At 33.5% G+C, this 16721-nt stretch overlaps 2 protein-coding genes and 1 long non-coding RNA gene across 4 annotated transcripts in view; 2 read left to right on the top strand and 1 right to left on the bottom strand.

Moving 5' to 3' along the window:
- Nucleotides 1-4449, top strand: part of nudC (nuclear distribution C, dynein complex regulator) — a 129748-nt gene extending 125299 nt beyond the window's left edge. Inside the window, exons 5-8 of the mRNA XM_088224965.1 lie at nt 23-211; nt 1256-1328; nt 1545-1674; nt 4085-4449. Of these exons, the coding sequence (XP_088081091.1) occupies nt 23-211; nt 1256-1328; nt 1545-1674; nt 4085-4136 (444 nt within the window). The 3' untranslated portion in view covers nt 4137-4449. The remainder of the gene's footprint in view (nt 1-22; nt 212-1255; nt 1329-1544; nt 1675-4084) is intronic.
- A 1447-nt stretch (nt 4450-5896) lies between these two features.
- LOC148282503 (protein odr-4 homolog) lies at nt 5897-12393 on the bottom strand. The gene is made up of 7 exons (XM_088224963.1): nt 12114-12393; nt 11807-12011; nt 9834-10171; nt 8975-9151; nt 7877-8084; nt 7597-7788; nt 5897-6293 (listed from the first exon to the last, which is right to left on the bottom strand). Exons 1-7 carry the CDS (start codon nt 12207-12209, stop codon nt 6118-6120), a joined length of 1392 nt encoding a protein of 463 aa, XP_088081089.1. The 5' UTR covers nt 12210-12393; the 3' UTR covers nt 5897-6117.
- A 327-nt stretch (nt 12394-12720) lies between these two features.
- LOC148282504 (uncharacterized) lies at nt 12721-16680 on the top strand. Of its 2 annotated transcripts, none has more exons than XR_015822076.1 (2): nt 12721-13048; nt 15823-16680. It is a non-coding gene; the product is annotated as an uncharacterized LOC148282504 (long non-coding RNA). The 2 variants fall into 2 exon arrangements; XR_015822077.1 differs by having other exon boundaries at nt 12753-13052.
- Nucleotides 16681-16721: the final 41 nt, after the last annotated feature.

Consider the following 16721-nt stretch of genomic DNA (forward strand, 5'->3'; position numbering starts at 1 on the left):
CTGTATGTGTCTGTCCTTCCAGCTGCGCGTGCCCCTGAAGGTGACGGTGCGGCCGCGCGACGTGTGTGTGGTGATCTCCAAGCGCCACCTGAAGGCGGGCATCCGCAACCAGCCGCCCATCATCGACGGCGTCCTCTACGCTGATGTGAAGGTGGAGGACTCTACGTGGGTCATCCAGGATGGACAGATGTTGGTCCTCAACCTCGAGAAGGTAAAACTATTATGGCAGAAGCTTACTTCGGGTTTGAGTCCCGGCGAGATCATTGTATTAAAATGTAATTCTTTTAAAACTTGGATGTTTCGTGTAATTCACCAATGTTATTGGGCGTTTTGGCTGACATTTTTTTAAAAGGCTTGAGATAAGGTGTTTTAATTTTGCGAACATTTTGTAATTTTATGGATTTTGCTATATTATTACCATGCAATAATAATTTTGTTTATTTAGCGGTATTTTGCAATTTTCGATACCTAATCAGAGTTTTTATTTTTACTTCTTAATACGCAATTGACTGTTGAGGAAGTTCACTGGATTTTAAACAAAATGTATTTGTTAATAGGCTATCAAACTAAGCCGAAAATGCATTTTTATGTATCTATTATATGATTAGTAATTACGAAAATCCTCACTGAAACTTCGAAATTGCACCGCCCGTGACGTCATGAGTTCTGGTCAGTAATTGCTAATCAAAACACAGACATGAACTGTGAAACATAACTGACAAGAAGCAAAGAAAACATGGGTTACACTCATGTTTATATGAACCGCTGACTTTCAGACATTCTACAACATCGTTTGACATGATCGGATTACTTTGTAGGAACAACAAACAGTTTGTTTTTGTTTCTGACATTTAAAAGTTGAACCCCGTACAATTATAATAAACACGCCAAACATTGAAAAACATGACTACTCCGGAAATCTGTTGTCGGTTGCAATCATAATTGCCCGTGGTTTCTACAACATAAGGATACTAAAATTAATTAGCATTTGCAAACACGCGGTCACATAAACTTGTGATGTCGCAAAGCGGTTTTATTTTATAAATTTTTTCATCCTTTTTTGAGAAACTTCGCTATATAATTAAAATGATCTAATTTTTAACCCGTTTAAGAGAACATTTTTTGTATCCAACTTTCTATAGCACTGGACTTCCTCATTGGTAGATATTTCAATAGAGATGAAAAACCTCTTTGGTTGGGAAATATGGAGGTCAAGTCATTTACATTTACTAATTCTTTTGTTTTTTTCTTTAAGGTAAATAAAATGAATTGGTGGTCACAATTAGTTTCAACAGATCCAGAAATATCAACAAAAAAAATTAATCCAGGTAATACTTTTATGCAATTGTAATATTTAAAAATATTTTAGACATAGTATATACATACACATATGTGTATTTATCAATTGGTTAATTTAGTAACGCTATCATATATTCAACTCCATTTGGTAATTTTGTTTACATAAGTCATACGTGACGTGCAACGACATTATGTAATTTCACAAATTAGATAGGTTATAATTTTGGTAATATTCTTTCTTGCAGAACCATCTAAACTCTCGGACTTGGATGGAGAAACCCGTGGCCTTGTAGAGAAAATGATGTATGACCAGCGACAAAAAGAAATGGGACTTCCGACCAGTGATGAACAAAAAAAACAAGATGTGATGAAGAAGTAACAATTTTTATTTACATACAGCTTATTATAATTTTTTTTGAAATATTTTAAAGCTTTCCATTTCTTTTATTTCTTCAAGTAACTAATTGTACAATTTTAATCACTGTACAATGAGTTTTGAGACTGTTTTCTCCTCATTGGTAATCTTATCTTTTTTTTTATACCTTGTTTCATATGTGACATTGTTGGTTAAATTACATTATATTTACCCTCTTAATTATTTTGTGTGTAAAAATTTCTACATTATATTTTGTTTGGTGCTTTACTGTGGAGCACGCAAATTTCTTTATGCATTGTTTCTATATTAGAATATATATTTCATTTGTGTAAAATCCTGCACAAAAAAAACATACATACAGTGGCGAGCATGCAAATATGGACGCTTGTATAAATAGTACAAAATTATCCATTTCACTAAGTATATTAATCAGTACATAATACTTTTTAGTAATGCAATTCAAAAACAAAACAATGTGAATTTTACAATATGTTTATTTCAATAATAGTTTTAAAATAAAGAAAAGTTTATAATGACCATTATTTAAGAAGAGCATTTCAACAACGACATTGGAATATTTTCTCCTAAAAAACATAAAAATAAAGCCTATTCCAATTTCTTCATTAAATTCTTGCTGAAATTTCCAAATTACTGCTAAACTTTCTTAAGCATGTTGTAACATAACACTTTTTAAAATATCCTCGGATATATTCTGGTCCATAATATTCGATGGATTGGTCCTACTCCATGACATGACATACTACCCTACACCATTACACTACCACTCGCTCCTTTAATCGTCTTGATTGTATAATATGGATTAAATTCCTCACACTTCAATCTTCGCACATGTCTTCTGCCATCAGATCCAATACGAATAAGCTTTGACTCGTCACTGAAAAAAATGTGCTTCTACTGATTAGTACTCCATTGGACATGGTCTTGAGCAAATTGAACGCTCTTCTATCTATTGATAAATAAAAAAAATATTAACAGCTTGCTCCTGGCAATTCTTCCAGGAAGACATGTCCTCGAGAGCAGCAATCAGCTTTAGGATTTCTACAGCTGTCTTAAGGGGTTCATTCTTCGTGATCTGAACCATTACTCTGTCGTCTTGTGAAGTTGTCTTCTTTTTGTGTCGTGTAGTGATATTTTCACAGGTTTTGTGATTTTTCTACATGTTTTATGGCATCAAATACCACATTTGCCACATAGTTTTATGTTATTCAGTTTCTTGTAAATGTACATAATGATGTTTCTTCATATAACTGTTGCAATTGGATTAGGCCGTTTATACAGAGTGTTCTTTAAACCCTGTCACATCCGAAACCACGATGATCAGGATGAGCAAGAAGACATATTGACACATTAAAATATTTTTTTGGAACGAATAAAGACAACTGAGCTCCCCTCACTTCTCCCCTGCAGAAGTAAGCAACCATTTGTTTTTTTTTTTAATGTTTTATTTTTGAAAATTTTCTTTCACCTAAATATTTTTTTAAATATGCTAATATGTCTTTTTGTCCATACTGATCATCGTGGTTTCGGATGTGACAGGGTTTAAAGAACACCTGTATAATAAATAAATATTACTAGAGATTTTTATTTCAACAACAAACCATCACGCCGTTTCCCCGTAAGGATAGGCAGAGAGGATAGAACGCCACATCACTCTATCTTTGCATACAGATCTTGCTTCTTCTACATTCATACATCTTCTCATGCACGCGCGCCGATTATTCCGACTTTTGACATGTCCATCTTCAAGTATTTGTTGGATTTGGTCATGCCATGTCTTTCTCGGTCTACCTCTATTTCTGCATCCATCAACATTCGCATTGTAAATATTCTTAGCCGTTCTTTCGCTGTCCATTCGTTCTACATGTCCAAACCAGCGCAGAGCTCCTTTCTTGATTTTGTCGATAATGCTTGTCTTAGCCTTACGTAAGGTAGGACATTATTAATTTCCTGGTATTGGAATCACAATGTTTATTTTGATCCATATATGCTACAATATTCTTTTTCACTTGTGAGTATAAATAGTTCAGAAAACACTATCAAATTTTAGGGTAAAAATCAGAACACTTGTTTACACGACAGTGGCGAAAATATGACTAACAATAAACGTACCTATTGATTTGCTTTGAGACATTTATGACAGGATTGGAAATGTGCAGCGTCACTTTTTGCTTACTTGCCACTGTATATTGTCATATACTTAGGTCCTCTCAGATTTAAAGTAATAATTAAGATGAGGATTATTTCAAACCCTGTTATTTATTAAGTTGATTTGACATTGTCATAGTAGCCGTCTTCATTAAAGTCTCGGATGGTCTGGACTCGCAAACCTTGAGTCATTTATAATAGTATATTTGTTCTTAAGTCTAATCCTGTCTCATTTTATTTCAGATTTATGGAACAGCATCCAGAGATGGACTTCTCCAAATGTAAATTCAATTAAACAATTTGTGTATTTATCAATGTTCTTGCATTCCTGTTTTAAAAGTATATTAAATTTATTTTTTTTACCTTTGTAATAAGTTTCAAGTATCATTCATGAATTATTATTTAAACAGTTAAATACGCATTATTATATAAAAATTAAAGATATCTTCAGTGCAAATCAATAAAATAATCCAATTATAATTGGTTTTAAATTTCAGTAATTATTTTTGTTTAAGTTGCTCGTGGTAATGATTATTTGAAGATAAACATGTTTTTTTCCAAGTTGTGATTCTTCTATAAACAATATAATAAAAATAATTGAACAAGAATCATTTGTTTTGTTTATTTCTCTTAAAAGACTGGGCTAAAAACAACATATTGTTGAAATACAAGTATATAAAAACAAAAATTTAACACATAAATATACTGTTTAGTAATCTATTTTTGATAATACGTTTACAGATTCATTTTTTTAAATAAGCATATTAAGGCCTGCTATATCAAAATGAGACTTCATTATTTAAAAAAATAAGATAGCAAGTCTTGTATTCTATGTAGACTCATGTGACATCATAGCCACACACAAGGGTTTAAAGTACATCCTAGATTTGTGCCGGATAAAGTTGGAATAAAAGCTATCAGTATTGGCAGTAGCGGTTGGTGGTACTAAATGTTGATAGAACACTAAAATAGTTCCCGCATGTTCTGCAAGTTTTTCCCTGGCAAATAATAGTACATAGTGAATAGAGAAAATCCCCTCTCCAAGAGAGATGGAAATGGACACAGCGCAGAATCAATCCCTCAGCGAAATGGTTTCATTTAGGAATGAGGAACTTCAGCTCTACGGAAATTAGAGGCATAAATGTTTTGTTAAAATTTAAAATTAGGGCATTAAATTATACAGCAAAGTTTCTTGAAAATGTACGAAAAAAATATTTTAATAAAAACTAACTACTTTAAAAGATGTCACTAGTTTATATGAATCAACCAGTGATAAGGGAGTTGTGGAAGATTTCCGGTTTACTTACTGTTAACGAACCAATCGGCAGAACTGACCAAGAAGAAGCAGAAGAGAACTTTAGACGTCACACGCGGAGTAGTTTCAGATATACAAAACTTAAAAAAACTATGCGCTGATAAAACGATACATATTTTTTTTTTTTCATTTTGGCTTATAATTTTTAATACTTAGTCTGTCAACAATTTTTTTTTTTTTTTAAATCACTGAACTTCCTCATTACGAGTTTAATTTTCAAGTAATGTTGTGGTACAAAAAATATAGCCCTAGATAGTATATATCAATGGCAGCCTTAACTATCGTATTATATTTATTAATTTTCCATGAACGGCTCTGATTGACTTTTACATACATACACGAAGAGTGAAAACTTTGTATGAATATAATTCAAATAAAAAAAAAAAATAAAAAAAAACAGAAATAATAGTTGAATAATTAAAAATAAACACACAAATAACAGATAAAAACAGTATGCTTAAAACATCAAATTTTTAGAATAGTCGATTTAAGACAAGTATATGCACATTACTTTCTAATGCCATACGATTCATATGAAGTTTACTCAGTATAATCCTAAATTCAATTAATATTCTAAATTATAAGAAAATTCACACGTCGTTACTCAGCTACCGAATTGACGTTTTCAACATACAATATTTTTCGCATCTGCTATCAATACACTCTTTGTGTGTCTTCCATCTATGTGTTAGTTTACCAAAAATAAATTATCGTACCAAGGTTAGAATGTATAATACTGGTTTGATAAATTTCAACATTAGTTTATTTCAATAATCAACATTATTTAATTTACAAATGAATATTATAAAAATCAGTTATATTATAAATGTATTTAAAATTAAAAATAGATTGACAAGTAAAAAAATGTAGGTTTTTAAATTTTTTAAAGAAAATAAACAGTTTTAAAACTATAAATAATGTACTCGTAAATTGATCAATATTTTGTAACTTTGAACAAAACTCAAGATGCAAGTGGATTGGGAATGGTAAAATAGTAATATGACAAAACAGCAATAAGTAATACTGTCACAGAGAAACCAATTCCAACTGGAAACAGGAACTGCCTGGTGTCCTGGGGTGTGGTCAGCATCTCCTCGCTACTCGGCTCCTTGTCCAGGGCATCAAACTCTGAAGTATCTGATAAATACAAAATACATATCATTTTTTTTCCTCTCTTTTTTCTTTAAAAAGAAATATTTAGGTTCTTATGATTTACCCGAATATTTTGAGGGCCAAATATTTCAGAGTAGGCGCGTATTTTTGAAAACCCTGGCAGTACGCAGAACGAATCCTAACATCTTCGATGCTTTAACCGCTGATTGCCTCTGTGATCATGAAATGTCAGAGGTGCTGACAAATCTAACACCCAGATCCTGAACATTCGATGTGCATGTCAGATTCTGGTCATTCATTTTGCAGCGAAAAAATAGTTTTTTGGGCCCCAGTGAAGGATGTGATCAAACACTTGGAAACACTAAACCTAAGTTTGCTTCGCCTTCCCCATACACATATATTAGATATATCCGCTTAGAGAACATGAAGACCGTCCAAACTTATAACCTTTAAGAAAAGTTTTGTCATCCGTAAACAACGGAAAATGCGAGTTCAAAATTAAATTTTTAATATTATTAATGAAATAGAGAACAATGGACCCAGGTTAGAGCCTTGTGGAACACCCAAGAAAGTATAGAAATTGGCTTCTATTTCGGAGGTAGCTCGCCATTAATTTTAACAGACCATCCGAGAAACTGATCTCATACATCTTTTATAATAAGACATCATGGTCGACAGTATCAAAGGCCTTGGCGAAGTCATTATATTGTGGAGGGCATCACCAACAAGCCGTGAAGTTGGCAGAGCCGAACACCGCTTTGGCCCGCAACGCGTAATCCGATGCAACGTCAGCTCGGACAAGTTATTAAACGTCGTGCATTGGAAGAACATTCACATTTCATCTTGGCATTATGTACACGTCCAGTGGTTAATTTATTTATTTCAAACTGTCGTAACTTTTGAAAGCTAGCAGCTAGAAAAACTTAATGTATGGGGTCGAAATAACATGCGAATTCAAAAATTGTTATTAAACTTTGGTTAGAAGAACTGCGTGCTTTTGCTATCGGAACATGAAATTTGTGGATTTTTCAACACAGAATCACTTCCATGATGGACCTTTTCGTCAGAGTTTACTGCTGTCTCTGCAGCTTTGTCAACTCAATTTTGCATTTATTTTATTGAAGACACGTCACTTATTCAGTAAATATAGTAACTATTACAGAATTTGTGTAGCGCCGCTGTTGCAGAAAGGTAAAATCGTCTTTTAAGTACACCTCTATAGTGAAAGAACGCCGGTCTTTGAAAGAAAGTTTGTTACTTTTTATAAAAATTATTAAATGCAGTTTTATCAAGAAATATCTACAAAAAATAAAATAAATATTTATACCAGCTGGTGTTTCCACATTACTGAGAACATCTTCTTCCCTAATATGGGCATCCAACATCTCCCTAACAGAGACAAGCGCTTCTGCGGGAGACTCTCCAGGGAACAGGTAGTCACACAGGAACACCTTTCCGTTCCCAACTTCGGGTATCCTAATGTACACCCTTCTGGGAGGTTCATTGAAACAAACTTTCTCTACAAATGCCAAGAAAATAATTATAGACTACTATTAGGTAAAAAAAAAAACACATTTTTTGTGAGTTGTGAGAAATTTTATTTTTACCTTCAGGCAGCAAACTGTCGTCTATCAGAGCATCGCAGTGCATAGTAAATCTAGCAGCCAAGGACCTAATAATATCTTGTTTTATGGCCGCAATGGCTTGTTCTATGGTCGCTTTGGAATTCAAAAATATTCTAGATGCGACTATTCCACTAAAATGAGTTGTTCCTTCACACTCCATGTATTCTACTGAATCAGGTACGGAAGATTCCTGTACAAACATGTGGAGGAAAAAGTTTAAAACATGTTTGGAAGTAAAAGTATACAGCTCCGCAGATGTTGTTCTGACGAACACGTCTCTTCCATTGTCTTTGAGGGATAAAGAAACCGTTTTATTTTTGTCTCAAGGCCACGAGCAGGTAGCCGCTTCACAAGAGAAACTTATAACACATGCTTACTGCCTAACAGACTGAAGGAGACTATTTTAAAGATAATGCATCAATAGAAACGACATTACTTATGGCCTTATGGGTACTCGTAATAAGTGCAATTTCCTTTTTGTTTATTATAATTTAATGTTTACGCTTTGTTATGCTTTAATAAAGCATTCTCTGTAGATTAAATACTGTTAAAATGTATTTCCATGATAGGAGGTTTTTATTAGAAAAATAACAAGGAAAACTAACCTCCAAACAATGTAATGTGAGTTACCAAAATGTACAACAATTCATTTACTTATTTAATGGCTATAAATTTTATTGATCTTAAGTCAATCCATCTTTATTCAGTGCATTCATATTTCTATGGTTAACTAATTTTTTTTATAATTCCATTAAAATATCTCAATTTTTTAGCTTTTAATAGCTGTAATGTGCATTACCGAGTTCCGGATTCAATAATAGTGTGAGATAATTTGACTAAATAGAAAGAAATTCTTTGTCAATTGACAGGGGAAATCAGGAAATTATGCCAACTAGCTGGTGATGAAACAAGCAACCAATCACAGAGCATAAATAGATGATGGCATCTCAGGGTTGACACTATAAGGAGAATAGAAGCTAAATAAGACCACTCCATAAGAACGAAATATCGTCTTTCACATGCACAAAATATGATCTGGATGACAAATAGCGCTGCATAATATAAAATGATAATACTTACACAAGGCACGAGAATAGATACTTGAACAATGTGCGTCTCATCACGAGAGGGTTTTATTGAAGCTTTACTTTTAACTTTTTTAAACTGAGACTCCAACGTGTCCAAGGCATCTCTGAGCTTTCCATCTAACATGATGATAGATGATTCTATCGATAAATGAGCAGCTCGGAGGATTTCCTTAAAAAATATTTTAATGAAAAATTACTATCTTTCTGAAACAAAATTGTAAATCAAAACTAATTTTGTAACTTCATTTTTATTAATGACTACATAACTATAAAATACCTACCTAAAAAGTAACAACCTAATTAGGCGATAACTAACTAGATACATACATAATTTACATTAGAAAACTCTGAAGGAACTCCTATTAATGTGTTATCACAGTATATATTTTTAAATGTATGTACCTATGGATGGGGTCTCAGTTCAAGCTGCACTGGAGGAATGCGATAGTGTGTTTTAACGCTACCCGGTTGACTTTTAGTAAAGATTGGCATGTCAATATTCACAAATATAATGTATTCGTAAATATCGATAGACCAATTTTTACCAAAACTCATACAGGCAACGTTACAACACACTACTGCATTCCTCCCGTGCGCTTTGAAGTAGACCTTGTTTATACATACCTAATATCTTATTTACTTTGTGTCTACAAACCACAGGAATTAAAAACTATAAAAAAATAATATTTATTTATTTAGCTTATGGCAGGAAACAAAAAGACATAAAAACGAGAAAAAAAAATTTAGGGGTCCAGATCGAGATCAGTCAGATAAAGAGAACTCCCGGCAATAAAGAAAACCATTTAGTGTTATAAATACAGACGCACTTCTCTCGTAATAAATATATTTACCTGAAATTGTTCTTTGACAGATATTCCTGTATTTCTAACAACTACAGGGAATAGTTCATCAAATTCGTTATAGCATTCCAACTGAAACCAATTGGGTTTGTTTTTAAAATTAATGTTTATCGGTTTGAAGAAATCTGGTTTATCGATTTCAATACTTTTAGATGTCACGTTGTTTGCGTGAGACATGTGGATGATGAGACGTTCTGGACAACCTTCGGGTGAACCATTCATATATTTGTTGGATGAGATAGTCTTGTGAATGATCGATAATATGCTTTTTAACTTCGATGTCATCTGAGTTTCAGTGAAAATATCATCTGGACTAACAACGAAAATACCTGGAATGGTAAAAGAAATTAAACAGGTGATATTATAACTTCTTCAAAAGAGATGAATATGACAATTGACTATATCAATTTATATTAAAAGCAAATGAACATTAATTTAATTTTAAAATAGTTCATCAAATTCGTAACATTCTAACTGAAACCAATTGGATTTGTTTTTAAATTAAAGCAATTTTTTTCTAATTTACGTAAATATAATTGTACAGTTCCACATTTAGGTTTAATAAAATGTAATAGCTTTTTCTCCTAATAAGAATATTGAAACAGATGTAAATCTTTCCTTTAATTTAATAATTCACATAGAGTTCTTTGATTTAATACATGGTACCAGGGTAAAAATGTTTTCTTATTCAAAATTCTTTGAATTTGGCAGTTGCTAACTAAATTATTTATATCTCCTAAATTTACATATTTATACAATTCCTTTTCTGTGTACATATGCAAGTATTATAGTTTCATAACAATAGCTTCAACTGTGCCCAATATGTGACGATATTAACACAAAGTTTGGCATTATACCTGCAACGATAGAACAAGTGAGTAAAACCAGAACAATCCCGATCCAACCGGAACATTTGGTATGCCAGGTAGCCCAGGTAATAAAAATAGTATATTGGCTAATTTATTTAGCGCTGTTTTTGGGCAGATATGTCTCATAACTATTATTATGCAAGCTTTACATTAAGTATGTTTTTAATTAATTTTAAGTGATAATGGATTATATGTGTTGCTGTTGCAATCTCTGTTGAGATGGAAAACGTTTTTGAGAAGGCAATATGGAAGTCTAGCCATTCACAGGGCTTATGTCTATTGTATAAAATATATACCTGTCTTGGCTGGTTTAATTGGCCACTTTACATCTGTGTAACATTGAAATGAATTGATAACAGTTAAAATTGATTGAAAATTTATTATGGTAAGTTTTTGGATGATAGATTTATTTATTTCTAATCTTTTAAGATAGTCTAAACAAAAACCACTTTTACTGATATGTAAGGAAGAAGTTCTGTGGTTTAAAAAAAAAATGTATTTGTAAATAGACTATCAAACTAAGACAAAAGTATTAGTTAATTATGATCGGGTTGTGGTCCTGTGGCTAGTGTCTCGGACTCACAAACCAAAGGTCTGTGGTTCGAATCCCACTCTACCCCAACTTGATCCCATTTTCTAATAGTGAGTTATTTACAACTCGTTGAAAATGGCCCTCAAAATTAAATGTTTGGATAAATCATAAGAACGCAAATATATTTTTTTATTTTTTTAAAATGTTTTAAAAACCGTAGGTCTTCCTATCGGTTTCACTAATACAAAAAAGTAACGTTATTTTTCTCAATAGATTCTTTTTAAATTTTCAATTTCATATATCGTGAACGCTGATCCAGTCCAGGGACAGAGAAAAAATGCAGTGTTAAACCACCTTAAAAACAAATATTCCCTCAAGCATGTTAGGCGAATGCGCCAACCACTGTACTATGAAGCCGACCTTTCTCCCTTGATTTCTTTTTTTAGGATATTTACCCGACGCAAGCCATTGAGTCAAACACATTTGTCGAGGGTTCTGGTTCTATTTCGCAAACAGAACTGCATTCTTCATCCGCCTGGCCACAGACAATTATACATACTAACCTAAAACAAACATTCCTCCGGGGAGCATTCTGGTGACATGTTTCGCATGATCAGCGACCCAGCCCTCAGAAACAGAATTCAAATTCAAATCTGTTTCTTCGGACAAATTTTCCTCTGCATCACCTTCCCCAGAAACTGGTTCAAACTTTTCTTCTGGAGTTTTAGCAAGATGAACAATGTGTACATCATCATCTTTCGACGACACCTGAAAATGTATTAAGTTCAATTTTTTATCCCCAAAAAATACATTTTTTTAATACAGTAAAAAGCAATAAAAAAACAAAAATATGGACTACATTTCTCTTACCTGTCCTAATATCAATCCAACGACACTTCGATTTTGTTTTGAAATATTTTCTAGGTACAATAAGGCATTTTCTGATGCAAGCGCGGTACGCCCCATTTTACTAAGATCAATTTTTAAAAAACTTCAAATTGTAAAACTAAATAAAAAGAATGATAAAACCTAAAACAAACTTCACCGACCAATAACCAATACGGTCATCAAAAATCAAAACCTGAAACCACAGACTACAGCCTGAAACTCAAAACTCAAACCCAAAGTCAAAACAATCTTTTGACACATCACATTCTGTCACAGACAATAATTTCAAATGTGGTTAGAAGACAGCGTTCGAATTCACTAAGCATTATGACCACACTGATGATCAAACGTCAATTACGTTTTTAAGCCGAAATAAACTAAAACGGTTCAGTTTATTTGATTTTTAGTTTAGTTTGGTCAATTAGTGTTGATTCAACGTAATTAAGTGTTTTGGGTAATGCTTAATAAAAATTATCAAAGAGAAATATTTTGTATCCATTAGAGTGATTAGAAGGTGGTTAATTTGGGAATATTTATTTTTTCTACGCGACTACTTTTTGCTTCATATATGGCCACACTGATGGTTAAAACGTCAAAAAATATGAACAAGTGAAATCAAACATGGTTAAAAAATATCCCGGGTGGCAAAGTGAGTCAAAATAGACCCAGTTTAAAAGAGCAACTTTTTGGGCCTGCTTCGTGATTTTTTCATACAAAAAATATATTGAAATGTATTTTAAAGCAATGCATCTCATTGTCATAAGTTTTTTTGGGAGATTTCTTGCGTTTTTTCTAATTACAATTGAAAATACCGAAGCGAAGCAAATGGTCAACAAATACGTGCTCTGCTCTGAATTTTGCTTATCGGAATACCGTCTCACCGCGCGCCCGTCCCGCTCCACCCCTTTCATTGGACAGTAAGTGCGTATTAGGTACCACGTTATCACTTATACGAATGTAAGGTGGTTTGGTGTCCAGTCGGGATACTTCAGTGATCATAAACATTTTTTTTATTAAATAAAAATAATTCAGAATTTCGACCGCGAGCCCCGAACATCATAACGTTTAGCATTGTCGTGCCAATACTGCTTAGTGCGGATCCTAAACGTCTCCAAAGCTGTTTTCAATCTTTATTCGCTTTCAGTAACCTTTTGTTATTTCGTCTGAATTCATAGATTCTTTTTTTTTCTAAACTAAATAAAATATGAATTTAATATCACGGACTTGAAGGAATATAGATGTTAGAACATAGATAAAAATAGTAAATGTTACGATGTTACATAGTGTGTAAAGTTATTTCATAAACCAGTAGGTATAATCCATGTCATAAGACCAGTAAATGTCTGTTAATCTTGTTAAACTCCTGAGAAGGTTAAATCAAGTATTTGTCTGCAAGCATTTATATATGCTTGAAATATTGTTGAAAATAAATTAGGCTGATTTACATTGCTAAGTCAATCTGAGATTTCCGTCACATGCGTCTGTCGCGCTTATTCAAGATGTATGTATGTACGTATTAAATGTTTGAGGTTTGACGTATTTATTACTTTGGGATTGTCAACAACCTTTCATGATATACACGCGCCATGAATAATTTGTATTCTTATTGTTTTAACGTTATCTAAATAGATCATGAATCGGGATTAGCATTTCATCTGTGAGCGAGTTACACGAAACCAATACATTGGAAAAAAGGAGTCTTTATTTAGGTAATAATAATTATGTTTTCGTTGATAATAGTACTTCTAAAATTGATTATTACTTAATCTTTTAGCATGCTGTGTTCTCCCAAGTATCGTTTGTGAATATTACCTTATAAGTTTGTATTATTTCATGATTTTATAAACAAATATTAAAATCACAAATAACTTCGCGTCAAAATTTGCACACCAAAATTCGAAAAAAATAATTGAAACATTATTGTTTTCTTTTTAACGATTAATGCGTTTTAAGCGGGATTCAAACCCGCAATCTTTATGTATACATGACGCAAAAATCTTTACCATTGACTCTAAGTAAGCAGTGGCTAAAGGTTTTTATTAAATGATGCATAGGGCACTGCGTTGGTATACCAATCGCAGTGTATCTTGATCATTTTTGCTACATGACGGTAAGATGATCAGTCTTAGGCTTCAGGTACCAGTCCAGAAAATATAAAATATTCTAGTGTTAAAACACTTTTTTAAATAAATATTTCATGTCAACCATGTCAGGAATCGAACCCGAGACCTCTTGCGTGGTAGGCAAACGCGCTGACCACTACACCACGAGGCCGACAAGATAGCGCGTGCCAAAGGTCGAAACAATATGTCGGCGGTAATTACAAAAGGCGCCGGCTAGTGGGCGTTATGAAATACACGGCGACTCTAAGTACCTCTCTAAAAAATAATATTTTTTGCATTTATTGGTGTCTTTTTAAATAAAACTATGGGAAATCTGATCCGATAATTTTCATTTATGTCTCGAATTACAGCTATTTTTTTTGTTGAAGATTAGACTGAACAAAAATCAATCATATATTCATACACATTGTAAATTATCGATGGTACATCGCAATTGTGGTACTGATGCAGTGTCTTATGCACCACGGGGCGCGGAAAAGAAAATAATGGCAAATAAATTTAATCGAGTTACATAGAATATAAATATGTAAAAAGTTGGAATAATCGGCGCGCGTACATAAGAAGATGTGTGAATTTTAAGGAAGCTCGGTTTGTATGAATGACCGTTGAGTATGGTGTTATGTCCTCTCAGCTTACCCCTATGGATAACGGTTTGGGTTTCATGCTTATTTTACGGGGAAAAAAAGTTTTCATCGTGAATATTTTGAAAAACAATTTTTTTTGGGCTCACCCCCTAAATATTTTCATTTGGGTCAAATTTACTCAAAAATAGAATTTCATCTCAATAGGCCGATATTAACCCGTGCCGACCTGAGCGCGAAATTAGAATGTTAGGGATTATTGGTTTTGTAGCGTTAAGTCAGCGAAAAAAATATTGATACATATTTAATATCTAATTTTAGATCATAATTTAACGCATTTTCACTATTTAGAATGTATTATGGTGGTTTTCAGTATTCTTGTGAATACTTTCTTTTCAGTGATTCTTTCTTGCAATTTGGGGACAGCTTATGATGTTCTTGAACACGATACAAATTAGCAAATTACAACAGGGATGAAGAACATTTTAGAGAAGGGAATATATAAGTCTAGGCATTAACAGGGCTGATGGCCTGTCATTGACTGGTTAAAGTGGCCACTTTACACACTGTATAATATTCACAATTTCTCCTATGTTTGTACATCCATATTTCTTCAATACTTCCATCTTTCATTCCGATGCGGGATCTGGAGCGTACGGCCGCGGTCTCAATTTAGAACTAACACTGTATTCCTGCACTGTAATACTGGGAAATTAGAAAAGGGTGATTGTGCTGACCATGTGTATTTGATTGATCACAAACTGACAAAACTGCAGTGAGGGGTACAATGAAAGTTTTTAAAGTTTATTTGTTTTGTTATTTTCGCGGTTTGATTGTAAAGAAATATTAAATTTTCGCTTAATTAGTTTTAAAAAAAAAAAATTGACATTGATATGCGAAACTGAAGAAAGACTCAAGTCTTTATGAACAGTTTCGGGAAAGGGGTGGATGCTTTCATTGTAAAATAATTCCATCTGTTGATTTTAGTGAAGTAAAAGAGCTGGAACCTAAATTGCTGTGAAGAGATCGAATTATTTCGCATATTAGACAACGCCTGAAAACAATTTCCCAATTTTTACACTTCATCTTGGACATGAGCACATAAAACACATGAAACATTTCGGTCGGAAAATGTCAAGATAGACCGTCATGGAAGCAGTCGTAGCATCACCTAGGAGTTGAATATCGATCATAAAACCGTTTTGAACCATCTGCAGAAAGCTGGATTTAAAAAAGCTGGATGTTTGGGTGCCACACGATCTGGGTCACTTATAACAATGTCAAGCAACAGAGATTGCGGTCGAAAGCCAACGAAGTGGCTCAGACCGTGGCCAAGCCCGGACTGACGGCTAGGAAGGTGTTGCTGTGTGTTTGGTGGGATTGACAGAGAATATTCTTCCCTTCTGTGAACAACCCCTACCGTTTGAAGCTGACGATCGCACAGAAGCGGCCAGCATCGGTGAATAGGGGAGGAATCGTGTTTCATCAGGACAACGCCAGGCCGCACACATCTTTGATGACGCGCCAGAAGCTCTGGGAGTTCGGACAGGAAGTTATTTTGCACCCTCGCTATAGTCCGGACCTGGCGCCAAGTGGCTACCACCTGTTTCTGTTTATGGCCAACGCGCTTGGGGGTACAAATTTGGCATCAATAGATGCCTGTGAAAATTGGTAGTCTGAGTTTTTCGCCAATAAGGAACAAGGGCTTCTACAAAAGGAAAGGGACATTATAAAGCTAGATTCTCGTTGACAACAAATTATTAAATAGAACGGCGTATATTTGATTTAAATCGGATGGTTGTAACATTTTTTATCAAGCATTGAAATAAAGCGAAAAATACGAAATTATTTTTCCCTAACCAATTATTTGATCCATGTATGAATAT

Source organism: Micrasema longulum, unplaced genomic scaffold (assembly GCF_059751315.1).
Source record: "Micrasema longulum isolate JH-2025_06_02 unplaced genomic scaffold, ASM5975131v1 h1tg000322l, whole genome shotgun sequence".
NCBI classification, from domain to species: Eukaryota; Metazoa; Arthropoda; class Insecta; order Trichoptera; family Brachycentridae; genus Micrasema; species Micrasema longulum.